Source organism: Ambystoma mexicanum, chromosome 7p (assembly GCF_040938575.1).
Source record: "Ambystoma mexicanum isolate Mex_15411 chromosome 7p, UKY_AmexF1_1, whole genome shotgun sequence".
NCBI lineage: Eukaryota > Metazoa > Chordata > Amphibia > Caudata > Ambystomatidae > Ambystoma > Ambystoma mexicanum.
Genome location: NC_090939.1, coordinates 296336349 through 296357343, shown reverse-complemented (window position 1 = coordinate 296357343; position 20995 = coordinate 296336349). Strand labels below are relative to the sequence as shown.

The window sequence follows — 20995 nt, the reverse complement described above, 5'->3', positions numbered from 1 at the left end:
TTGAGGGGTTCATTATTGTTGCTGACACTATAAGATCTATTACTAGTCATGCAACGCCCTTTCTTCCGGCGCACTTACAAAAATGCAATCAGCCTAGCGATGAACTAGGAGGTAGGTCTCCTTTGGAGCCGGCAACCACCCTGGTTAGTCGAAGCTGCAATTGCTCTCAGGAAATCAACAAACTGAAAGCATCTGTTAATGCATTGAACTTGATAATTTCATCACATTTTGCCTCGATGCCTCAACAGGACTCCTCTCCGGACAGTCCCTCAACACTTGTGAATGCACTTAATGAGCAACATCAGAGTTAACAGGGTGACTTTCATGTAGAAGAGAATCTGTCTTTCATGTCAGATCGTGTAAAAAAAGCACACTTGAGAGCAACGAAAAGATTTCTGAAGAGGAGAAAAGAAGCCATGGCTAAAATGTTAAGTAATAAGATGGTTAATAATGTGCTACCATCGTTACCTGATGTCTCGCATACCATAGGCCTTGAAGAGGCGATAATGATCTCTGATGAAGAAGGCATTGATGTCCAGCAGTTATCTAGCGAAAGCCAAGAAGCCCTTACACCGATCCTAAACCTGAAAGAAAAATCTTTACTAGGAATCAAAAGGGCTGAGCTCCCCTCTAATGCATGCATGAAAATAACAGAATTGTCAAGTTTTGATTCCAAGCCTAGCGATATATCAAGGAATGCCTCTATGGTAAATGTTGAAATAGGAACTAATGAAGTAGGGAGTAAAGGGACTAAAACAACTAAGATTACTAAAATGAAACCCAATTTAAACAGTTAATTTCCGATTTTGGGAAGAAGCTGTACGACTAGGAATGTTCCCAAATCCTTTGGCACTTATATTACTGTCACAAACTTGCCTCAGGCAAAATCATATAGTGCTGCTTGTTCTCAGGCATCACGGAGTTTAGAACTCCCACTGACAATAAAGACATGTAATAATGACAATGTTCCAAATATATTTAATGGTATGGGCAAAATTGCACTAGTAGAAGTTCCATCTGTAAATGATGAATCTGACCATGTCGCATCTTTTAGTGCTAGAGAAAAGACCCTCCTACCAAACTTGGATGCGATGAAGAAATCCATTAGTTCCTCCAAAATGAAAATCTCTACTGAGAAGGAGGATTCTAAAACGATTTTTGCTACTAATTGCATTTCTCTACACGGTCCTGCCTTAAACAGAATCCTGCCTGAAAAAAGCAATGTTGACGCTGTTAAGATTCCTCATGATCCACCTAATATTCTGGCTAAAGCTCTCCATGATGGTACATTTAATGTTGAAACATTGAAACAGTTATCAACTTTCATACCTGTGGGGGTGGAAAAGTCGAAAGTATATCGCATTCCAGCTTGGTAAGGAATATTGCTGAGAACACTGATAATGGCCCCTGGGAAACTCGGAGATATGCCCGCAGTGGGGGCCTCTCAAATATTGAAATGCCTACTTATTCTGCTTCGTCTTTACATGTGCCACAGACCCGAGTTGTAAATCCTCCTTCACCTCAAACTGGTGGGAGCAGTCAGATACCTGTAAACAAAGTGAATGAAAGGACTTACCTGGTTGGCTTTGAAGGGGATACTACCATCATGGATGGGAGGCGTATTAATCACTCCTTCATTTTGGCTTTTTTCGCTCGTATCCCCAAATTGAGAATGATTCAATCAGATGATATTTTGAGAGTATCAATAGCTCAGACTAACAATTATAGATGTGTTTGTTATCTTAGTTCAGAGACTATTTAAAAATTCCTCTGATTTAATCAGATGAAAAATCACAGACTCAGGCTATTTACTTTCGAACTGGAATCGACTGCAGATGACTTTTTAGCATACGTCGATCCCATGCTTACCGAGGCATTGCTGTCTGATGAGACTTCTCCGGCATCTAATCCCAAGGCTGAACTTGATTTGCAAACATTAATCTCGCAGGTAGCAAGGTCAACTGCCATGCCATGGCTTGAACCATTGTTCAACGCCATTGTGGGATCGACCAAACAGGCTCCAAAGCCATAGCTCCTTGATAAAACCCTTTTCAAAAGTCCTTTCATGGAACACATGTGGTTTTTCTAATCTCATGTCATGGTGCTCATCGTTATTGCCCGGGGACAAACCAACCATTTTGATTTTACAAGAAACAATGCAGATGAATATTCTCACTATTCCAGGCTATACTACTGCGTGCCTGCAAAGAGGTCTCAACAAGGTCGCCCGAGTGGGGGCCTTGCAATTGCAATCAATAATTCTGTTATTTTAAAATCAAAATGGATATGGGAAACTCCGAGTGTGTTGGGTGTATTAGTGGAAACCCAATCGAAGATTATTCCACTCATCCTAATATCTTTTTATTGGAATCCTGCTGCGGTGGGAATTGATGTAATATTGGAAGAACTCGATGATTGTCTATCAAATATATCTAATAATCATCAGTCCTTAGAAATTATCCTTGGCAGGGATTTCAATTTTGATTGTAGGGACTTCAGTGGGCATGGATTTATCAAATCCTCTTCCCTATCATCTGGAAGGGGTTCGAAATTTAGAGAGCTCCTCTGTGATTGGGATATGGATATGATCATAAACGGAGATGGGAAACCTCAAATTACTTGGTCACGTGCAAGTAAGACTTCAATAATTGATTTTATATTTACCACGAGGATGCTCACAGTGCTTACTTCATCTTTACAGACCAGTCAAATCTCAGGTAGTGATCACGCCCGAATTTCTTGCATGCTTAATATGGAATGCGAACTACTAGCCATTGAACCAGCTTTGGCTTTGGTAGAGAGTGACTGCCCATTGATATCTACTAGATGGAATCATAACCTGTGCCTGCAATTTGTTAAATATGTTTCGCCAGAGGTATGTGCTCTTACCTATTCGAACACTACCAATGTAACGCTAACCATCAAGTCTCTTACAGAACTGTTTAAGAAAGCACTCACTCACTTCAGTAAAAAATATACTAAGGTAGAACATCCCCATCCATTTGATGCTATATGTAAATCTTTAAAAAGCGAGAAAAATAAGGCCCTAACACAACTCAAAATAACTTCTTTGGAAGCTTTGTATTATCAAAAGAAGTGTCTCCAAATATTGAAAGCTTATAAACATGGTCTCAGGCATGTTCGTATTCTCAACTACAACAGGGAGAATTGCAATCTTATAAAAGCCCTAGCATCCCATGATACTAGAGCGATTTGGTGCGCACTTAGGAGTGGTGACAAGTCCTTGACATTGGTAACGCATAATTGCCTATCCAATCAAGAATGGGAAGCTTATATAATAGCCAAATATCAGATGTCAGCTAAATTCGAAGCTGTTTCAGATTTTGAGCTTTGCTATAGTAAGATTGCTCGCTTGGAATGGTCTTTGACAGATATCAAATGGGCTATTTGGAAACTTTCCTTTTCTAAATCTGCCGTCCGGACGGCCTCCCTCCGTGTCTCTACAAAACCGACCTGGAATTCTGGGCTGAATTTCTGAAAATCAAATTTGAATCCATTATTAATACCGGTACTATCCCATCGACATGGACCACTGCGAATATTGTACCCATTTTTAAAAAGGGCAATCCTGCGCTTCCACAGAATTATAGACCTATTTCGTTGATTGACACTGATGAGAAGTTATTCTCTATTCTTCTCCTACATGAATTAGAAAAATGTATATCAGATAATGACCTGTATTCAAGATATCAAACAGGCTTTAGGAGAGGAATTAGTTCTTCCTTGAATGCTGCTATTATGGCTCACATGATATAGGGCACAAGAGGAAAGAACGCACAATATGTCTACGTAGCTATGATAGACATGACGTCAGCGTTTGATAACGTCGTCCAAAATCTCCTGTGGAATAAAATGCGAACTATGAGAATTCCATCTGTTTTACTTTTTTGGTTCATCAAATTTCATACTAATACTTCATATAGGATTAATATCTCAGTTGATAGACGAACTACAGATTCAATTAAAACCTTGATTGGGCTCACGCAAGGTTGCAATCTTGCGGCAACATTCTTTAATCTTTACCTTGCAGATTTAGATAAAGAATGGGAATGTAACAATTTGTTCGCAGTAAAAGTCGGCGCTTTGCGCCTTAAATGGATGGCATTTGCAGACAATATTGTTATTTTCGATCCTACACCTGCAGGATTGCAAAAGAAACTCTTACTGTTTGAGGAATTTGCACCTGCCCACAATTTATCCCCGAACCCTGCAAAAACTGCGATCATGAAATTTGGTACCAAACAAAACAGTAAAGGATATGAATGGGAGATCATGAAAACTAAAATTTCGTGCATTACTAGCGCGATTTATTTAGGATATAATCTTCAAGCTCAGAATTCTAAAAAGGTTTGGACGGAACTAATTAAAAACAAGATCCGCCCATTATCATCTCAGTTAAAAATGATCTATCGAAAATTTTGTACATTTTCACTTATGCCAATGTTGGATTTTATGATGTCATCCTTTACCTGCTTGACATCTGTCTTTGTGACATGAGTGATATACTAGATAGTATTCAGGGTTCGATGATTAAAAGTGCGATGCAATTACCAATGTCGGTTCCAAATGCAGTAATTAGATATGAGTTTGGCCTTGTGGCTCTATCCGGACGCTGGAAATGGCGTCAACTATGTAGATATGAAAACATTTATTTTCCTTCAAAAAATTCTTTATATGAAGATTTGCATGAAACGATGGACTCCACTAATTTGGCGTCCTTTTCTCTATCAATCCACCATGGAATACTTACTAAATTCACCGAGTATCTCCATTGAATATGTCCATTGGCGTCCGGCTTATGTCAAAAAGAAACTCTTTGAACAAGATTGGCGGCTGACAATAAAAAGGATATCGATTTACAAAATGCATAGAGATTATGGTGCGTTTACCAAACCTCACTTACCGAGATTTGATCATGTTGTTCTATTCCCATGTAAATACACCAGGAAAGCCTATATATGGTTTAGAATGAATTTGTATCATACCAGAGAAAGAACTGTTAATTGGAGTAGCAATGGCGCCACACAATCTAACTGTCGCTTCCCTGGATGCAATGAGCCCCTGGAAACCTTGAAACATTTAATTCTTGAATGTCCTCATTTTAAATCTATGCGCACCAACCGCGTGATGAAATTTGTTAACATTGAGTTTGAGGATTGCTTGCAATTTCTTTGGGCACGCATGATACAGGGTGTGCATAAACCACTTGTTTTTGAATTGGTCAGCTTGTGCAAGTATATTGAAAAGGAACTTCTTAATCATGTGACATAGATGTTTAATTTTTCAAGCATTTTAAAAACGTATTTTAACTGTAATATGAAAACAAATGTGAATGTAACTATTTTATTTCGTTTTTAGTATTTCATTTTGTAAAGTTTCTACAATTGTAATTGAACCATAGACAAATAAAAAAAAATGTCTAGGCCATTTTCATTTATTTTTTATGTAAATATGTTTATGGATGCATGTATGCTTGTGTTAGGAGTCAGTGTATGGTCATGGGTGCTTGTGTGAATGTCAGTGATTGCTCTGTGAATGTGTGTTTGTTTTGGTCTGTTGAGCTGATTTTGGCGAGGGGGGAGGTAGAATGGGAAAGGAGGGTTGTACAACAAAGGCATTTTAAAAATGCCTTGGTTGCACAATCCCCCTACCCACCTGCCAAAATCAGCTCTTCTTCTGAGGTGTTGTGGAGCCCAGGGGGACAGGGAAGGTATCTTTTTACTGGATATCTATCATACATGGCCAGTCAAAAATACCATGCTTTCCCCCTTGGCACCCCAGCGCCTTGCATACACAGATGTTGATTGTGTTAGGCCCAGTGGGGCCCAGGGGACAGGGATGTTAAATTTTTTCTGGACATCTATCATAGATGTCCAGTAAAATATTTCATGCCTGATCCCTGGGTCCTCCAGTACCAATTGCAAACTGTTTGGCTTTTTGCCCATTTTTTAAAACAATTTAAGTATGCTCTGCAATGCAACATTTTCACCCATTGTTTCGATACAATTCACTGGTGGAAAATCCCCCGGACCTCCCTTGATTGGTTCTTGCTCCCTCGCTGCGCTCGTTCGCTATAGCATTTTTGGGGGAAATATTTATGCCCCTCCATTTAAGATTCACCAGCCGTCCACTAGCCCCCAAAGTGTGTTGGGAACGGGGCGTGGGAGCCCAGGGACTCTGGTGGGAGCAGGATGGGCAGGAGCCATGGGATAGTGATGGGAGCAGGCTGGGGCGAGTCCAGGGTCTGTGACGGAGTGGGATGAGGGAGCCCAGCGACAGGGATGGGAGCAGGTGGGGAAGCACAGGGACTATACTGGGAGTAGGGTGTGTTGATGGCACGCAATAGTTTATAGGCATTTGTACATAGTCTATTTGGCATTTTTGCGGGGGCCCGGCTTGCCCAAATTTTGCTATGGGGTGGGTCCCAGGCCAAAAATATTTGAAGACCACTGGTCTAGGGTATGAGCATGGATGGGATCTGGCATTAACAAGTGCTCAGTTCAGCTGTGGAATAGGCGTTTTGGATTTTATTTTGGGCTAGGTATTGCATTAGCTGGGGCAATTGCTGGGGTGGCTTTTGAGGCCAGGACTCCTGGTGGTAGGCAGGTCTTGGCGTTTGGAGGGAAAAGAGATTAATTACCCTGCTGTGAATGGTACTGCTGCTTACTTGGAAGCTTGGTGAGGCTGGATCGGGGTGAGGAGACTGTCTGGGTTAGCATGTGTGACCCCTGTGGGTAGTAGGCTGCTGAGCCTTGGAGCTAGATGTGGTGCCAGTGCGCTCTCTGAGGCAAGGGTGCCTTGCCTCTATTGTTTGGGAGAGGGAGTGGAAATGCATGCTCTCCCAGAGGGAATCCGCAGTGGCAATACATCTCCTGTAAATGGAGGGTAGCTTGGCTTTATGGCTGTGTATAGCGCCACTGTGTGTGGGTTTATGTCTGGTTAAGCATAGTGTGTGTGTGTATATGTGTGTGTGTGTGTGTGGCTTTTTTAGTTTGTATTTTCTCTCGTGTTTGGGACGTTGGACATTCATCCCAACACAAGGGTAGATGATCACCTTTTCGTAGAGTGCACTGCTTCCAGACTGGGTACGTTTGTAACTAAACAAAACGTATCCAGGTGGATAGTTTTGTGTGTCTCAGAATGCGATTCTATTGCAGAAAAGGAATTACCCGAGTGCCTTACAGAGCACTCCACCAGAGGGATGGCTATAACCTCGGCTCTTCAGAGAGTGGTTCCTATGCTAGACCTCTGCCAAGCCACAGCCTGGGCATCGTTACAAACCTTTTTGAACCACTTCTGCCTGGATTCTCTGTCTGGCCAGGATGTTCTATTTAGCATATACTGCTTTGGGAGTCTAAGATGAGGAATCTGTGGGATGAGACTGTCCATTAGAAGAACAAATGGCTTTCCGCCGGTAATGTTCTTTCTGATGGATGCTCCTCCCACTGATTCCTCGTCACTTTCCCATCATTCACCTTTCCCTGAGAGCTCAACAAAATAATTTTGCCATTGATGATTCCCTAACGTGTCTGAGCACAGGGAAAAAACGCAGCAACTGAGGTCACTGGGTGCGGTGTGAGCTACATGTATGGATGTCATGTCAGGTTGCATGTCGAAGGCACGCGTCGAGGGATCCCATTACTGACATTGCATGGTGCCCCCTGCTGGGAAAGGTTTCCGTGTTCATCTGCAGCTGGAGAATAAATCTAACATGAAAAATCTGTGTGAGGAACATCAATCAGATCGTAAAGAACATTACAGGAGGTAAGTAATTTGTTCTACTTTCCTTATGATTTATTCCCTAAACACTAGTCTGAAATTGATACAAAAGTTGATCAGTTCATTAAATGAGTTGATGTGAGGATTCAGGTAATAGAAATGTTCCACGGGATCAAATTTCATTAGAACCTATTATATTGTGACTCCAGTTGAATTGGTCAAGTAGCCGAATTTCTGTTAGTAAGGTAAACATCTTAACATTGTGATTAAAGTTAAGTACTATAGAGCAAAACATATCTGTTCATGGTCAATTAGAAACTGCTTCCCAGATCAATAGGTCTCCTGTTGTGATTTATTGGTGCCAGCGCGTTGATAGGATTTGTCAATGTTGGCAACATGTATCAATACAAGGTTTTCTCTTCGCAGATCCAGCGACGGCAGCACAAAGTACTTCAGCTCAGTGATCTTGCTCCTGCAGAACGCCCTTCTGAAACACATGAGAATGGTTATGAAGAAACATCTGTGAAGGACACTCAGTTGGAAAATGATCACAATAAGGAGGCGGTTGAAGGTTTAATTGAAAGTGTAGAGCATGGTTTAATTCTCCAAAATGCGGTGAATGAAGAGAAGGAGACAGACACACTAAGTTCATCTGTAAGTGGGAGTCCGGAGCAATATGGCGTAATTGCTGTAAGGGAAACAGTGAGTACTTTAGAAACTTTAGGCACTTCAAATGACAAAACTAATGGCTGCAACATTTTAGATGGAGTTAGCACTAATGCTGAAGAAGGCATCCTACCTCTGGAAATATGCAGCTCGTCATGTTTGGAAACAGTCAGCATTTGTGGTGGAGAAGAAAAACACTCCCCGTGTTTGGAAAGAAACAACCGTGATTTGGAGTGTGGCAGCCAATATTTGAAAATGAACAGTCAGGTTTTGGAAGGACGACCATTTCTCGGTATCGGCAAGACATTTTCGACAGAAAGCAGTCCTCCTGGTTTGAATAAAGTCAACCTTTGTTCTGCAGGCGGTAGCACATTTCTAGAAGAGAATAGCTCTCCGTGGTTGGGAAAAGACGGCTTATGTTTGGAAAATGGGAGTCCGCTTTTGGAAAAGAGCAACAAGTCTGTGGATAATGACAGCCTTTGTTTAGATGAGGTTAGATCATTTTTAGGGGAGGGTAGCCCAGACTTGGAAGAAAGAAGCCAGTGTTTGAAAGAGTGCAATCCCGTTTTAGAAGAAGGCAACTCTTGTTTGGACCGACGACGTCCACGAATTGAAGCAGGAAGTCCACATTCGAAATGTGGGCTCCCAAGCTTGGGAGAAGGCAGTCCCAGTTTGGACAGCAGCAGCTCTAGTTTGGAAAAAGACAGCCCAAAACTAGAAAGAGACGGCAAATCAATAGGTGACCTTGTTGATGATTTTGATGAACTGCTCCTCAGAGCATTTACTGAGCCTAGCAATGGACATGATGACAGTTTAAACAGTGTTGGTCATACTGCTCAGTCCAAATTATATGAAGTTGTAAATGAGGATCCAGAAACTGCCTTTTGCACTCTAGCAGACAGGGCTGCTATAAATACAGAAGAATGTTCTGTGGAAAGTTGTTTATATCAGTTTACACGCAATGAAAAACTGAGCGAGAACAATAAATTACTCTGTAATGTGTGTACGCGAAAGCAGTGCAATAGAAAGAATTTCACTACGAAAGGTATGTAAACCAAGCAGAAATACATCGAGAACATTAACTGACATTTATGCTTGCATGACATATTATGCATTTTCAGTGAGTTAAACTTGTACAACTTCCATAACCCTTGCGTAAAAATTGGTGTTACACACTGGTAGAATCTGATTCCTCTTTACAGCAATTGATGATTGTTTGCAAAGGTAAAACATGAAAATGGAAACATCAAAATGTTCTTTAAAAAAAATCATAGCTTGATTATATAACCACTTACCCACCAATGTACTGACAGTTACTCCTAAATGTAATGATCTGCAGATCAACACACACAGAATATTTCATGGTGGCAGGCACATATACGTTTATAGCATCCAGATTATTATTTTCATTGACTTGGGTGGTAAAGGGCCTAGTGCCATATGTGCAAACCAGCCAGTGTAATTTGCATTCACTTTCTCTATACCCTTCTAAATGCACTCGGTATCATAAAAATGTTAAGTCAGACGAGTTAAGTGCCATATTAAGCTGAAAGTCACTGCCCAAGTGCTTTTTGCAGGTGCGGAAACTTAATGGTAACTTCCTTTAAATGTGCTTGACAGACTTACATTTTTTTATGTATAGCACCAAAATTATAATGGATATTCTCCAGGTAAGCAAAAAATGCACAGTCATATTTGTTAATTGTTGCAGAGTGTGAGAGTTGAGTTTGGAAAGTGTAGTGGTCTTTGAGGAAATGTGTGCATGTATTGTATCTTGACAGTTGAGGTTCTATATAGGAGCGCTGCAACATCTCCCCTGATCTTTGCTTTCTGTTCTTAACTTTACAATGATCTTGCATCAAGAGGATTATAGTACGGACCCTGTTTGGATGGGTCATGAGGTCCCTTGCCTTTAGCCCAAAATTCAAATGTGAGGTCACCAAAAGGGCCAGGCGCCACAATAAGCCTTGAAATACATGGTCTGTCTACCACCAACATGCCACGTAAGCAATGCAGGGGCTACATAGGAGTATCCGGGGACACTGTGCCTTAAGGATCTGGGTGACTTCTTTGAATATATTTCTCCTACTGTAGATTTCATCGAATCCATGTCACTGAAAAACCACCTATTGTGCATTACACATCTACCATTTCCCCTACCATTTTTGGTGAAATGTATACGGTGAAATAACATTAGGAGAAATGGTATTTTGAAGAAATCGACGGTACCGGTCCATTAATGGGTCTCATTCACGGACTTGACTTTAATATCCTCTCCAGCCCAACCACAGAACTGTAGCTATCCCCTCCAGTTTGTTGCATGACTCACTTGTTACAATAGTATGAAATTAGACAGAGGCTCCCCTCATGCACCTTACAAAGACCGTGTACGGGCCATTCGAGGGGATTGGGTCCTCCGACGTATTCCATATCTATGACGGTAATCACCACAGCTGTGTTGCTTCGGAAAATCTTCGGCTCCTGCGTCGATGACGTCGATACGCCACCCTGGAGGACCTCCTCTGACGGCCAACGTCACTGGATGTTATAAGTAGGACGCACGACGCCCGTAGCCTCAGTTCCGTTTTTTCCGCGAACGTGTTCGCTCCGGGAATCTCGGTGCGCCTCGACTCTTTGGAGTTTGTTGTTTCTCGGTTCTTCGAACCTGTTTGGTGTTTGTGAAGTATTTCTTTGTGAAGATGTCTACCTCGTCTTCCACACCGCGTCCTTGCTTTAAGAAGTGCGGGGACTGTGGGTCCCAGATGTCGGTCACGGACTCGCACGACGCCTGCCTCTGGTGCCTCGGGGAGGCCCATGACACGGATGACTGTGTCGACTGCCAGTCGCTCACGTCGAAAGCCTTGCGGGAGCGCATGAAGAAGTTATCGGTAGGTAAGGTGTCCAAGCCCCGGAAGTCGAGGTCTGTGGGGCTTTCGACAGACGACTCAAGGGGCGACTCTCTGCATCGTCGTCGGAAGTCCAGTGGGTCTCGGTCCCGCAGTCGGTCTTGCCACTCCTCTGCCTCTTCGAGGCACTCCCGGAAGCGCCGTCATCGGTCGCCTTCCCCATCCTCCTCCGAGGACTCCGCCCGTCGGCGGGTCGCTTACCCCACCAAGCATGCGACACCGGAGGAATGGGCTTCCTTCGGGAAGAAAATGTTGGCGATTCTCGAATCACAGGGCACTGGTCCGTCCGAGCCTCCGAGTGGGGTCGGTCGTGATCAGCCGAGAGACACCGCTCGCACGCCTTCGGGCTCGGGTGGTCGTCACGATTCGCGGGAAAGGTCCCGCTCGGATAAGGGGAATCGTTCTCAGCATGCCCGTTCCAGGTCCCGGTCCTCGATGCGCTCGAGACCTTGTGAACCTGTAGTGTCTTCACGGAAGACGTCAACGCCGGTGGCGCCGAGGTCGTCGACTGACGCCGTCGAGGCACACGCTTGGGGCCCTGACCTCGAGGACTGTGTCGCCGCCGTCGATGCTGTCGACACCGCGCTCGGCGTAGACGCCGATTCACTTGACGCCTTTCGAGGCTGTGTCGACGGGGTTACCCCGTGGCTCGGGGGAACCACCTAGAAAGGCTCTGGCCAAGGTCAAGCATGGCTTTGGTTCAAGTTCTGTGCCTTCTTACCGCCATCTGGAGTTCATTTCAGAGGTGGATGAGGGCTCTGATGATGGCATGGTGCCGGACACAGTGCCAGACGAGATTCTCTCAGGCCATAGCCAGTTTGAGGACTTGAGGCATTCCCTGCATGATGCTAGTGGGCTGGACACCTCTCCGGAGGTGGAGTTTTGTAGGCTTGAGCCTGGCACTCATGCTGATTCTTCGTACCAGCGCCTTATGTCAAGGGTCACCGAGTAGTTAGGATGGTCTGCTCCCCCGGGGGAATTTGTTCAGGATGACCTTACGGATATCCTCGACATTAGTCCACCAACTGACCCGGTATTGCCGTTTCATATGGCTCTACAGAGAAGGGTGGCGGCGGCTTGGACTGCTCCGGCGAGTCTCCCGGCAGTGGGCAAGTCTTTGCCGCCAAAATACCAACCAGCCAGTAGTGACCCCTGCTGCTTGTCCAAGCACCCTACTCCGGAGAGTTTGTTGGTGCAGGCAGCTATGGCCCCGGCAAAGCAGGCGTCGTACCCTACCATCCCTCCTGATAGGGACGACAAGCGTTTTGACGGCTGGGCGAAGAGTTTTCTGCAGGGGGTATGGCGCTTCAGGCAGCCAACTCCATATGTGCCTTGTCACATTTCACGCACACTCTGTGGAACTGTTTCCTTGGCGGCTGAACATATTCCCGAAGGGGACGAACGGGATGGTTTCCTTGCCATGGTTCAGGATGCCATGTGTGAGGCCATTCAGTTGGGTTTGGACATGGCAGATTGCGTCAGCCGGTCCATGACGGCGAGCACCGTGATACGCAGGTTTGCGTGGTTGCAGAAGTCGGGGTTTGCTCCTGAGGTGCAGGCCCAGGTCCTCAACATGCCCTTTGACGGGGAACATCTTTTTGGCAGCAAGGCTGACGAGAGCCTCGTGAGGTTGCAGACCTCAAAAGCTGCAGCAAAGTCGTTGGGCGCTGCAGTTTGACAACCTCCGCCTTTTCGTCCTAGGGGACAGCAATGGAGGGAAGGTTCCTTTTGTTATTACTCATCCATTGGTAAAGCAAGAGGAGCTGCCAGTCAAAGGGGCCACCGTAGGAGTGCCAGAGGTGGAAAACAAGGTACTCGAGGTGCCAAGGCCGCTTGGGCTGTTGCCTCTTTGCCCTCAGGCAACGCTGCAGCCGCTTCAGCTCAGTCATGAGGCCATGTCCCATGGTTCGCCGGTTGGGGGAAGGCTGGTGCAGCATCTTGCAGAGTGGCGCGCCATTACTTCAGATGTGTGGGTTCTGGAGATCATAACCCATGGCTACTGTCTTCCTTTCCGGCAGAGGCCTCAAGACAATCCACTGGGGAATCTCTCTTTGAAGAGTCCGGATCCGCTCATTGCGCGGGAAATGCAATCCCTGCTGGAGAAAGGCGCCATAGAACTGGTGCCTGTAGCGGAGAGGAACAAGGGATGGTATTCACCTTATTTTTTGATTTCCAAGAAAGACGGGGGATTGAGACCCATCATGGACTTGCGCGATTTGAACAAACTCCTCAGGAAAGACGTGTTCAAGATGGTTACTCTCTCTCAAGTCCTCTAGGCCCTTCAGCTTCAGGACTGGTTGGAGTCTCTCGACCTCAAGGACGCTTATTTTCATGTGCCGATCCATCCAAAGCACAAGAAGTATCTGAGGTTTGCGGTTGGCGACTCGCACTTTCAGTTTCGGGTCCTGCCGTTCGGATTGACCTCAGCCCTGAGGGTCTTCACCAAGCTCATGGTAGTGGTGGCAGCACACCTCAGGAAAGGGGGATTCACGTCTACCCCTACCTGGACAACTGGTTGATCAGGGCGCGCTCTCCCAAGCAAGTCTTGGATCATCTGTCAGTCACCTGCCACTCCCTCCACAAGCTGGGCTTCTCCCTCAACTTAAAGAAGTACCATTTGACACCAGCTCAGAGACTCCAATACATCGGAGCAGTGCTGGACATGTCCCTGGGGCAGTGTTTTCCTCCCCAGGTGAGGGCTCATCACATTCAGCAGATGGTGCACAAGTTTCAACTTGCCCAGACTCTCCCAGCGTTCGAGTTCTTGAGACTGCTCGGCCTCATGGCATCCTGCATTCTTCTGGTGCCAGAGGCCAGGTTGCGGATGAGATCTTTGCAATGGGCACTCAAGCTCCAGTGGTCTCACTCCTCCGGCAGGATGTCGGACCCTGTTCAGGTGCCGTATTCGGTCACCCAGGACCTTCTGTGGTGGGCCAACGAAGGCAATCTGATGAGGGGGGCTCCGTTTTGGCTGCCCTGGCTGGAGGTGACGATCGTGACGGATGCATCCCTCACGGGATGGGGAGCTCATGCCAACGAGTTGACAGTCAGCAGTCGTTGGTCTCCGTCGGAGTCCAGACTCCATATCAATCTGTTGGAGCTGAGGGCCGTCAGGCTAGCCCTGAAGGCTTTTCTGCTGACTGTGTGAGGAAAGAATGACCTGATCCTGACAGACAACACGGTGGCCATGCATTACCTCAACAAAAAGGGGGGGGGCAGGGTCACTTCCTCTGTGCAGGGAGGCGATGCAGCTCTGGTTCTGGGCAATCCAGCAGGAAGTTTCGATCTCGCAGTTCATCTGGCAGGAGACGAAAACGAGACGGCGGACGCTCTGAGCAGGCAGAGCGCGATCTCTCACGAGTGGGAGTTGGCTCGGGAGATCCCTCAAGTGGATCTCTTCGCCTCCAGTGTCAACCGGAAGTGCAAGAGGTTCTGCTCGCAGGAATTTCCTCCAAACGGAACCTTAGGAGACAAGTTCGTGGTGGAGTGGTCCTTCCCACTGCTGTACGTGTTTCCTACAGTCCCTGTCATCCCGCAAGTACTGCAGAGGTTACGGAGGTTCGGTTCCCGGATGATCCTCATTGATCTGGCGTGGGCCCGGAGGACGTGGTACCCGGACCTTCTCGACTTGTCCATCTACCCTCCACGTCGTCTTCCCTACCGAGATGATCTGCTCTCACAGGAGGGGGGGGGGGTCAGGTTCTCCATCCAGAGGTCGGGTCCCTCAACCTTCACGCTTGGTTTCTGAAAGGTTGAGGTATAAGGATTGGGACCTCCCTGAAGACGTGATGGAGGTGTTGATTTCGGCCGGAAGGCCCGCAACAAAGTCCCTTTGCCGTTGGAGAAAGTTCTGCGACTGGTGCAGGGTTAAGAATGTGGATCCTTTTGCTTGTGACATTCCCATGGTTCTGTCTTTTTTGCTTTCTTTGGCCCACAGGGGCCTCCAAGTGGGTACCATTAAAGGTTACCTGGCGGCGCTGTCCATATTTAAGCGCTCGTCTGAAGAGTGTTCCTATTTTAAAATTCCTTTAATTTATCAGTTTCTGAAAGGGCTCACTAATGTGTTCCCTCCGTCACCTTTCCAGGTGCCCGGTTGGGATTTGAACCTTGTTCTCAAGTTTCTGATGGGTGCTCCGTTTGAGCCTTTGCATTCATGCCCTTTGAGACTGTTAACTCTGAAAACTGTATTTTTAGTTGCGGTCACTTCCGCTCGCAGAGTGAGTGAGTTACAGGCACTTTCAGTTAAGCCACCCTTCACTGTGTTTCATAAGGACAGGGTTGTCCTTGGAGTTCGTCCTTCTTTTCTTCTGAAGGTGGTGTCGGAATTTCATTTAGGCCAGAAGGTTGTTCCTCTGGCATTTTATCCTCCTCCACATCCTGGTAAGGAAGAGGAGAGGCTTCATAGGCTTCATCCTAGGAGAGCATTAAGCTTTTACATTTCATGCATGTCCCGGGTCAGAGTGGATGATCAGCTCTTTATTGGTTACGCTGGAAAGCGTTTGGTACAGGCTGTGACGAAACAGACTGTCTTGCTGGATTATTTTGGCTACCTGAGTGTTACCGCTTGGCGGGTAAGGACCCACCGGTCGGCTTACGGGCCCATTCTACCAGGGGTATGGCTGCCTCTACTGCCCTGCAGAGGGGTGTTCCTATTGGAAACATCCGTGATGCAGCCACCTGGGCTTCGGTACATACTTTTGTACGTCACTATTCCCTCGATTCCATCCGGGGGCAGGATCTGGCCTTTGGCAAGGCGGTCCTTTACTCCGCAATTTGATTGGGCATGCTAAATTTCTGTTTTCTAAATTCTTTTCCCACCTCCTTGCATTGGTACTGCTTTGGGAGTCTGTCATAGATATGGAATACGTCGGAGGACCCAATCCCCTGGAAGAACAAGTTACTCTCTTACCTGGTAACGTTCTTTCGATGGGATGGTCCGACGACATATTCCATATCGCTCCCTCCCTACCTTCCCCGCTACAGAATTTCTTAAGCGATTGCAGCTTACGTTTCCACAAGGCTTTGTGTATTAGACTGGCAGAAGACTGGTGGTGCACGTTCTGGGAAAAAACTACAACTGAGGCTATGGGCGTCGTGCGTCCTACTTATAACATCCAGTGATGCCGGCCGTCGGAGGAGGTCCTCGAGGGCGGCGTATCAACGTCATCGACGCAGGACGCAGACGCCGAAGATTTTCCGAAGCAGCACAGCTGTGGTGATTACTGTCATAGATATGGAATACGTCGTCGGACCATCCCATCGAAAGAACGTTACCAGGTAAGAGAGTAACTTGTTCTTCTCATTCTTTAAAGCCGTTTTGGGCAGGCACAATGTGGAGAATGATTGTTCGATACTGTTAGGGAGAATACTCTTATAAGGCTGTCTCCCAAACCTAGTGAGGCCCCCCAGCAGCTTTGCTGGATTTTTTGGGGTTTGTTTTTTTCTCCTGCTAAGAGTGAGACTCTCTTCCTCCCAGTCTTAGGCATGATTTGAGGTATGTCTTTGACTCTTTGTGTGCTTATGGGCTATGGGGTTTTCTTTCTGCTCTATAGGTATCATCTATTTATGTGCGTGTTACACAGCACCCGAAGTGCAGTAACACAGGGGTGTCAGTGACCCCCAAACATAGACTCCATACCCTGGGACTAAACATAGACTCCATACCCTGGGACTGGCTACTGTCTCCCAGGGCATGCAAAGTTACCATTGACTTTACTAGTCCTAAATTGTGAACAGAACCAGTACAAACCATCATATTTTGGAAGTACTGGAAGGGGTTAATTATATTGCCCCTGGGTCTGTTTTCAAGGGAGCACTGTCCAGTCCCCCCTTGTCGAGTTTCTGGCTGGTGGCAGTGGTTACCACGCAAAATATTCCACCGGAATATTCTCTATGGGATTTTCTCATTGATTTTAAACGCACCACTTTTTGGTGCAATGTTAAAGATACCGGCGGTTTATTTATTTTATATTAAATCAACGGTTGGGTCTTTTTGCCAGAACTCTTTTCTAAAATGGCGTTCGTGTCCGTCTCTGTAACTCTGACCAAGGTCGAGCCTTTTGTTCCACTTTTTGGCGGGCTTCTCAACAGAAGCCCTCCAAATGGTGGCACACTTTCTGGGTTCCACAGGATGGGCGGGGAGGGGAATTGGCACCCTGGACTGCATTGCCTTACCAACTCAAGTCGCACTCTGTTCTGATTGGGCCAGTGGTGAGCCGCCCGGCATGTGCGAGTGACAGCTAGGCTGTTGAATGGGGGGTTTTCTGCATAAAAGCAAGGCCTTTGGGACTGGAACTTCAGAAGTCACCACAGGACCTAAGAATCCAAAGAGGGAAGAAGCTGAGCCATCTGCAACGACACCACCGGTGAAGCCCTGCTGCAACTACCTCACCACTTTCCCGACGACAAGAGAAGATCTTCTGCTGGACGAGTCTTCTTCCTCTGAGCTGGTAGAACCAACCAGTTTGCCCCTTTTCGCATTCCAAAGATGTCTCTTGGTCGAATTGCCCGTGCCAAGCACCCCAGCGGCCGGATAGCCAAGCTACACCACTTTGACAGCGAATAAAAGGAACACACCTTTTATCGACTAACTCCGCGGCTGATTTTATCCCTGTGTAGTGCAACAACTCCATGTTTCCTCCTCGACGAGATCCTTTCGTCCCCAGGTCGGAACAACGAACTGCAACCACTGCAAGGAACAACTGCCACCGATGGAGCTTCCTCTCTCTTTAAGGTACTGTGTCCTGCCTGGCCTCCCTTTCTTTGGTTTGCACAAGGTGACCCTTAAATCCTTTGCTTTCCAACTGGATTGTCCCAGACCTTCTAACTTTACCTTCTTGAATCACCCCAACCCCTTTTGAACCTTCTGCAAAGACTTTTAGTGCATTTTAAACCATGTGATCCTGGGCATATTTCGCTTTGCTTCATTTAAAGTGGGCCTGGCCTATGAACTTTGGCTCTACAGTATCTACTGCCTTTATTCCCTTGCTGAGAACTCCTAAAAGTGTTGGGACCTGTTTTATTTCTATGCTCTGCCTTTTTCTCTCCCTTTAACTGAACTATTGAGGGAGGGCCCTCAGGTTATGTGCTCACATCTGTTTTAACAAATCGTGGTGTTTTAACTCTGACTTGTCTGATAGTTATCAAGGGAGGTGTGTATACTTTACCTGACTCTGTTTTAACTTGCTTTTGATTTAGAGTGCTAGTATATTGCCTAAAGTGTGTTTTAAATAAATAATTATTTCTGATGTTTGTTAATCTGCTTAGAATCACATGCTGTGCATAGGTCCGACATCCAGTGGTCACTGCGGAGTATTGCATTTTGTTTTTCGTAGTCGAAAAGGGGACGTCGACAAGGCGTGTCTGAAACACTATCCCTATAGTGACGTGCGTTGTACCCACATTCCCTCACGCGTCGAGGTCCCTCAGATTGTTTTTTTCCGCCCAGCTTCTGGTCGCCTTCACGCGGAGCTCCTCGAGAGACATTGCAACTCCTCGACCTCTGGTCGTATTTTCTCTAATATTTATAATCCCTCCCTCGACGCAGTTGTAAGCTGTTCTCCGCCGAAAAGAATCTTCGACGGAGGGTCGAGCGGAAGAAATCCTTCGGCGCTGCCGAACACGTGGCCTGGCCTCGCAGGCCATATACAGTAGGGAGAGTGGGGTCGTGGGACATCTCTGGGTCTTTTCTGAGAATGCCTTTCCCTTTCCCCTTCCTTTCCCTTGGGGTGTGTATCGCGATTTATTGCCTCGGCTATGGAGAGGACACCGTTTAGGTTTTGCCCACTTTGTAAAGGCAAATTCACTTGGAAGGACAAGCACTCACGGTGTAACCGCTGCTTGCCCCTCGATCACAAGGAGGAAAGGTGCGCGGCGTGTCGGCTTCTTAAGCCTAAAACTCTAAAAGACCGAAGGGTTAAAAGGTGGGCGGCCTACGCGATGTCGAAGGCCGAAGGTTCACCCGCCGCTGCTACCACCGACAGTGACGAGGAACGCGATACCACGACCTCCGCTACGGAAGTCGAAACCCCCTCTAAGGAGCGCTTACGCGCTTCGTCGTCTGTCCCCGGCCCCGACGGGCTCGGCTCACGCCCTGCTTATGGGGATGAACACCCCGGCGACACAGACGCACACAAAGATCCACATAAACACACAACCCACGGCTCTTCGTCGACAAAGTCGAAAAGACCTTCGGCGCCCAAGGAGACGCAGGTTCCACCGGCGGCCTCCTCGGACCGTTCGGGTTCGAAGCCCCTCTCGCAACCGCAGCCGCGACCTGCGACTGGGCTTTCGGCAAACAAGGGCGCTGCCACCAAACCATCGGCCGGTGCGCATCAACAGAAAGCGCAGACCGCCGTAGAGCGTTCGATACCCATAGCGTCGAAAACTCAAGCTTCCGCCGACAAACGAGTCGCCGACAAGCGAGTCGCCGATAGCTTAGCAAGGATCGCTGTAGCCGACGCCCAAAAGCGTACGCCGAAGATTTCGTCGAGCGTTACGCATAAGTTAAAGGATACGCCGAAAAAGCCCGAAGGGAAGCAGGGACTACCCCCTTCAGGCAGGGAGTCTCCCGACACACCAGAAGGTTTTTCGGAGGGCGATGGGACACTTTCCTCGACGCTTTGGGAGAGGTCGAGCCATTTCGAGTTAGATAACCCTATGTTTCCCCCGCCAGACCGCTCTGGGGTACCCCATGAAACTATGGAAAGACTCCACCTCTGTATGGAGAGGATGGAAAAGTTCATGAGCACCCAGGCCTCTCAAACACACAAGAGGACCAGAGAAAGGGCCTCAGGAGGACCCCAGGGCCAAAAATCCGAGGCTAGTCGATCCCCAGCAGGACACAGCCTCAGACTTCCAAGATGTATATGACCTCACTGGGGAGGAGCAAGACTTCGAGGAAGAAGATGATTTCATGGACAATGAAGAACAGAACCAGGAGGAATGTCTGGAAGACAGAACAGACATTATAGAAGAAGGCTTCGGGGTTAACCCAGAAGAGGGACCTTCACACCCCTGGCAATCACCATCAGTGTATTCCGACACTGATGTCCTAAACCTAACTCCTCCGGACAATTCTCCAGTTAGGAACACGTCTCCAATTGACGATCAGCCAACGTTCAATGCACTGTTGCGCAGAGCAGCAGCGCATTTCGAACTCGACACCGGGGAACTCTCTCCAGAATTGGACTTTGTAGAAAGAGTGATTAAGGAAAAACCCCCGGTCAGCCAGACCATTCCACTCCTCGCTTCAGTGAAGAGAAGGATCATACCTTCGCTGTCCACTCCCGCTATGATCAGAGGGGTCAATCCACGGATTGAAAAACTTTTCACTCCTTCACCCTCAGACCCCCTCTACATTAGGGGACATTCCATTCCTGATTCCCTAGTGGTTTCTAATACTAGAAAGAGGGCAGGGGTACCACTTTCCACCAGTGAGGCACCCCCTGACAAGGAGGGCAAGAGGCTATATGCCCTTGCAAAAAGAGTTACTTCCTCGGCTGCCTTCTCAGCAAGAATTGCCAACAACAATTCCTTGCTTGCAAGCTACGCAGACGCGCAGTGGGCCAAACTGCGAAAAGACGCAGAGGAAGCACCGGAGCCTTTACGTACGCGCCTACTGTCAACTATTGGCGAAGGAACCCAAGTGAACCAGAGCATTGTTAAAAACTCTCTGGACGCGG

At 46.9% G+C, this 20995-nt stretch overlaps 1 protein-coding gene across 2 annotated transcripts in view; it reads left to right on the top strand.

The window, feature by feature from the left end:
* Positions 1 to 20995, top strand: part of USP16 (ubiquitin specific peptidase 16) — a 1134075-nt gene that overhangs the window by 758814 nt on the left and 354266 nt on the right. For both annotated transcript variants that reach the window (XM_069636367.1, XM_069636368.1), the window contains exon 14: positions 8167 to 9451. In XM_069636367.1, the coding sequence (XP_069492468.1) occupies positions 8167 to 9451 (1285 nt within the window). The remainder of the gene's footprint in view (positions 1 to 8166; positions 9452 to 20995) is intronic.